General features: G+C 37.6%; 1 protein-coding gene across 1 annotated transcript in view; it reads right to left on the bottom strand.

The window, feature by feature from the left end:
• The window catches only part of LOC107680096 (semaphorin-3ab-like), a 17825-nt gene extending 11919 nt beyond the window's left edge, over positions 1 to 5906 (bottom strand). Inside the window, exons 1-4 of the mRNA XM_016475864.1 lie at positions 5797 to 5906; positions 1383 to 1537; positions 460 to 522; positions 227 to 346 (exon numbers count right to left, since the gene is read on the bottom strand). Of these exons, the coding sequence (XP_016331350.1) occupies positions 227 to 346; positions 460 to 522; positions 1383 to 1537; positions 5797 to 5896 (438 nt within the window). The 5' untranslated portion in view covers positions 5897 to 5906. The remainder of the gene's footprint in view (positions 1 to 226; positions 347 to 459; positions 523 to 1382; positions 1538 to 5796) is intronic.
• Between the last annotated feature and the right edge of the window lie 531 nt (positions 5907 to 6437).

Here is a 6437-nt window from a genome sequence, read left to right as displayed (position 1 = left end):
ACCCTTCGAAATCCTTCATTCCGAAGGGCCCTTTGAAGTGGCCAGTTTTGAGCACTTCGGTTTGGAATGACCCTTCAATATGGCGGCCATGATTGTTTTCACTCCGAAGTGCCCTTCATCGTTGCTTCAGTGATATATCCCGTTTGGAACGCACCGTATAAGTACACAAACACAACAGGAAGAGTTTATGTGAGAGAGGTGCATGCTGGGAAATGTAGTCCTTTACCCTGAGGAAGCGGTTGGTGGGGATGTAGGCACAGCGAGGGTTGAATGCTCCAGTCCCACAGGCGTAAAGATGTGTTTGGTTATACAGCTCTAACACACGCAAGAAGTTTGCACAGTCCATCTGTGACATGAAAAGGAAACTATCACAATGAGGATTGAATTGATTTTGTTTGTGATTAAACACGTAAAGAAAAGCTGTCTAAACAAGCTGCGTTTCATAAAATTGTGTTTTACCTGCAGGTTTTTTCCAGCCATGATACAGTTCTGGATCTGATCTGGACTTGCAGGCCAGTATATCTGAAATACAGCACACACACAGATGTGAATCTCTTCTGGTGCACAAGTGTGCATAAAAGCTCCTCTTAGTCATATTAAATGTTGATGCATATGCTGATTTTATCATGTAGCATGTGAGGAATTACAGTTGGATGCCACCCTGGCATTACTCAGATTAAATCATTATGAATACACACTAAGTTATGTAGACAAGCAGGGATGGGCTCACACACACACACACACACACTTACTCACACAAACAGCCACAAATACACTCACAGGGCCTAATTCATGCAACAAATGTTTGTTTGAAAACCAATCATACATAAATTGTGTTGTTCAATTTCAATGAGAATGGAACATGTTTTTTAGCCTGGGACAGATTTCATAAGATAAGAATCTGCTAGTAAAAGCTTTCTTGTTTGATACTACAGCATGTTTGGGTGAACTAAACTATCTCTTTAAAATTCTTGTTATTTACTACCTTCAAGTTGCTTTCTTCTGTACAATGAAAGTGAATGGTGACCAGGGACTGACTAGCTCCAAAAATACCATAAAAGTACTATGACATCAGTTCATTTGATTTATATGATATATTCCAAGTTTTTTAAAGCCATATGATAGTTTTGTGTGGAAAACAAGTTGTTTATGGTGGTTTTATGGTGATTTTTGACATTTTCTGAGCTTGACAGCCCATGGTCACCATTCGCTTTCATTGTATGGAGAAGAGCAGCATGAACATTTTGTTAAACTTCTCCTTTTGTGTTACACATAAAAAAGACAGTATATAATGACAGAATTGTACTTTTTGTGTGAACTGTCCCTTATTTAAGAATATGTCAAATATATATGTGCGCATGCATGTTTGGGCGTGTACATACCTTGCAGGGGGTTTGTGTAATATCATCCAGGCTGGTGGACAGCAGATGGTCTTTCATACCAATGTAAAGACGACGACCATCTTCATCAGGCAGCAGAGAGTTCAGATCCCCAGCGGGCACAGAGAGCGATATGAGCCTGCCACTCCGCATCAGCTCTAAGAAAGAGAGGGAGAGATAGAAAGAATGTGAACAGATTATTTAATAGATTTCTGTTATAAGTAAAGACCCTCGCGGCTGAGTTCTGCATATATGCGGCATTGCCGCTTTCCATCACAAATCCTTTATTTCTGACAGGCCAATAAAGAAAATGCAATTCAGCTTTATTGTTTTTATGGGAAAGGGAAAAAAATTGTGAAAGAGGGTTTCTTTCTTCCATTCAACAGAGGGTGAATTTCTGAAGAATATGAGACTGTTAAGCTCTAAAATGACAAAAATTACCATATCATAAAATGGTCTACAACTTGTAATCTATGTCCCAAGTCTTCTGAAGTCATATGATAGCTTTGTTTGTGGAACAGACTGAATTTTAAATTGTTATTCAGTGGAAATAACTGAAAACTCAATGGCACAATGATCCAGTTCCATTAGTTAAAAGCCCACTGGAGGAGATGAGTATCAGAGAATTAACATCTCTTTCTTACACAAAGCAATCATATGACTTGGAATATAGTGCATCATTCAGATGTAGTATTTCACAAAGCTCCAGAAGCAACTTGTATTGTTCAAACCATCTCCTTTGTACTCCATGGAAGACAGAAAGCCAAGCCACTGGTTTGGAATAACATGAGGGTGAGTAAATGATGATAGAATGTTTATTTTTGTGGATGAACTATTTCTTTAAATACATTTAAAGCTGTCCACCAGAGTAACATTGTATTCTGTACTTTTCCTTAACACAATGAACTCATATAAACTCATATGTGGACCAGACACTCTTTGGGCAGAATAACCTGTTCAAAAATATGAACAGTTGAGACAGACAGAAATAAAATAACGCGTGAGATGAATGGAATAGACAAAAAGATTGAAAACATGCCATGAGAATCATAGGAAATTAATAAAATACAGTAAGAGTGCAGCAGATAATATTATAATACACCAAAAATCCAATGCACACATATCACGTTAGTTGTTCTATAGATTTGCATGTTTATCACTCCTTTAAAATATTCTCTCACTCACCCACACACACTAAAAAATTTCAGCTGTCACGATGGACATGCACACAATCTGTCACAGCCTGAAACCTCACACATGCATTCCTGGCCCTTACTTAGTGGCACCATTGCCCCCTTGCTGTGGCAACAAGTGTGTGTGTGTGTGTGTGTGTGTGGCCCTTACTTAGTGGCACCATTGCCCCCTTGCAGAGAGAGAGAGTGTGTGTGTGTGTGTGTGTGTGTGTGTGTGTGTGTGTGTGTGTGTGTGTGTGTGTGTGTGCTAAAATCACTCAGATGGATTACAGGCTGGTATTCCACCTGCCTCGAGTGTGTTTAACAGGAAGTGAGGGAGTTTTCATGACTACACTCTTAAAAATAAAGGTGCTTCACGATGCCATAGAAGAACCTTTTTGTCTAAAAGGTTCCATAAAGAACCTTTAACATCTGAAGAACCTTTCTGTTTCACAAAAGGTTCTTTGTGGCAAAAGAAGGTTCTTCAGATTATAAAAAGGTAAGAAAGAGATGGTTCTTTAAAGAACCTTTGACTGAATGGTTCTTTGTGGAACCAAAAATGGTTCTTCTATGGCATCGCTTGAAGAACCTTTTGAAGCACCTTTATTTTTAAGAGTGTAGGTGGTCTAGAATCTGGCAGCCCCAGACTGTAATCAGTCTGACTCATGACCTTTTTAGCCATAAACTAAATTAGACAAACAGTGAGACATTCTGATGGTCTTACACAATTAGTACAACTACAACTGTCATTTTTCTCTCTTACACACACACACATACACACACATATGATTATGAACACAAAGTGAGTCACAGACCCTTCTATCCATCATTCTATGACCAGGGTATATTTAGCCACATACAGGCCTAGTGCTGTATATTTAACCACACAGTGTATATCTGAACATTAGATTACCACAGTCATGAGAGAGACTGATGTGGGATTACACAATTAGTGCAAATATGTGGCGTGTGATACAGCTAAGAAACATTATACATATACATCTACATGAGGGCAAGCGCGCCCTATAGCAACAACGCAAAATATATATATAATATATATAGTTTTTACGATTAATTACTATTTCAGTGTCTGCGTGATAGTGTACAGCGCTTCCTGTCCTGTAGACATCATAAATAAAATTTTACCTGATCTGTGAATGTGAGCTACCAAAAAAAAACTTTTCTTTTTTGTTTAATGATTTTGATTTTGTCTTAATGAATCATTTTCTTTTAATGAATAATCAGTCTGAAACACTGTCTTGCAGAGTTATGTTAACTAAAACTATTCAAAATCATTTTCGTTAATTTAAATAAAGCTGAAATAAAAATAAAATAGAAATATTAGATACAAACTAAAATAAAGAAAATTAGATATGTTACCTTTGCATATAACTAAAATAAATAAGTTGAAGTATACAAAAATTACTAAAAACAAAACTGAAATAAATATAAATGGACATTATAACTGAATATACTGAAATATGGAATCAAATGGAACTGATTCAAACTAAATCGAAATGGGCATCAAATCGAGAGCTTGTGAATCGTAAGTGGATTGTGAAATTTGATTCAAAAATCTGTTCACAAGCACACACCTCTTATACAATAAGTGTGGATGGAAGTATGTTAGGGTGTGTTGGCCACAACTTTTCCCATAGTGCTACTGGCAGACAAGAACAAACAGTACACACTTCCTGTGCAAATTGAGTTATCAGCTATTACTGCTCAATCCACCAGTTGGCATGTTCATATGTGTGTGGTAGAAATGTTAACAGGTGTGACTATAAGTCTGTGAGCACAAGGCCCAGAGCTCATGCATAAACACACAGACAGCTAAAATAAACTGGGCGAACACACACTGCTGTGTTCTGGAATTTCTCAACTCTCCGTCAGTCAGACCTACTAACCATGACCTATGACCTGGGCTGAATATGAGTATACATCATAATTATAGCACTCAAATGCACACAGATACACACACTTGCCAGAGCTTATGCTTAATTGATTGATGCTGTTAGTTATAATCACACCCAAAGGCTAATCAACTGCAAAGTGACCAATCAAAACAGACCAGCTGGAAAATAAATTTTATATAACTGCTGGACATATTACTGGATATATGATTTCACTTTTATCCAGTGGCACAAAATCTCAGTATGTGTGTGTGCGCTACTTAAGAGCTGTCATTTATCATCTCATTAGGGAAATCAAGCCAAAATGAGCTGGATAATAATCAACCACCAGCCGTTCCCTTACACAAACACACACTTATGCTCTACCCTTTGGGAGTCTGCGTGAATGAAAGGCTGATTGGGTAATTAAGAGATCCACATAAACACAACACATGCATTCATACGGATTCATTAAGATATGTATTACCCCTAAAACTTTCTAAAAAAATGTCATACATAAACATACACAGACACACTCTCTCTCTCTCTCTCTCTCTATCTTCTCTCACATTCACTCTCAGTCGTCACTGATATACAGAATGTATCTGTGATCTGTGCAGGGTTTTCTAGGTCATGGAGAAACACATAACCAGTTTCAGTCTACACAATGTCACACATGATATACCCCTGTCGAAGCACGGCTGATTACAGATGGCATTAGGGTAATTGGGTTTAAAAGAGAGAACGAGTTTGTGTGTGGAGCAAAGAAAGACTGAATATTTGTGAGATTGTGGGTCCACAAGGATTGTAAAACCTGAAATCTTCTACATAGTGGGAAGAAAATAGCTTAATAAACATACTAAATAATGTCTGGATTAAAATGTTAAATGCAGAAAGGTTTGAAAAAAAAAAAAACACACCAAGAGCTCAATAGAAAAGCAATAGAAGTCAATGGAAAGTCAGTTGTCAGTGTTGCACTATAAACTATGCAGACCAACAGAACATTAATTAAATTAATTATGGTAACATGGTACTGTATAGTGCATCTTTTGAATGACCTTCTTAATTATTTAAAATTATATAGTATTACTTTATAATAATATGAATTATTATTATTTTATATTGACAATTATTAATATTATTTAAATTGTATTAAGTGTATTAATAATAATAATAATGATAAAAATAATACAACCTGAAATCATTTACATTGTGGGAGGAAAATGTCATAATAAACATACTAAAGTAATGTCTGAATTAAAACATTAAATGCAGAAAGGTTTGTTTAAGGGTCAGAAAATTGAAAATGCCAATATCTCAACAGAAAAGTCAATAGAAAGTCAGTTGCCTCACCTGAGTGTTGGAAGTGCAGTCGTGGTTGTGATGGTCTCCATGCATCCGTTAGAAGCGCTGCCAGTGAAATTAAGCAGAAGAGAGCCAGCATCCTCTTCATGGCTGTCTGACACACACACACACACACACACACACTCATGCGACTCTAGCACGGAGTAAACACACACACTCTCTCTCTCAGTGTGCTCTGTTCAGAAATATCACACACACAAATGGTTTCTACCTGATGTCAGCATCGCACACCTCAGCGTAGGTGTGTGTGTGTGTGTGTGTGTGTGTGTGTGTGTTTGCAGTGCAGTGTAATATAATCCTGCTCAGGTCAGTGTTGCAGCCAAATCCTCTGCGCACCTCAGCGTGGGTGTGTGTGTGTGTGTGTGTGTGTGTGTGTGTGTTTGCAGTGCAGTGTAATATAATCCTGCTCAGGTCAGTGTTGCAGCCAAATCCTCTCTTGGTCTGGCTTCTGTGTTTATAATATTGCCAGCTGAATTTCTCTTCTTCTGCTCCGTTCTCTGTTTTGTTCACTCTGTTATTGTCTTGCCCTTTTCATCTCTCTGCATCTTTTAACTCTTTATGAACTCTCTCTCTCTCTCCTTCAGTCGTCTCTTATCATTTACTCCTTTCTTTCAAACACTCCCCTGCTG

The sequence above is a fragment of the Sinocyclocheilus anshuiensis genome, unplaced genomic scaffold (assembly GCF_001515605.1).
Source record: "Sinocyclocheilus anshuiensis isolate Anshui unplaced genomic scaffold, SAMN03320099.WGS_v1.1 scaffold13, whole genome shotgun sequence".
NCBI lineage: Eukaryota > Metazoa > Chordata > Actinopteri > Cypriniformes > Cyprinidae > Sinocyclocheilus > Sinocyclocheilus anshuiensis.
Note: the sequence above shows the minus strand (reverse complement) of the source record. Positions and strands in the feature narration are given on the sequence as shown.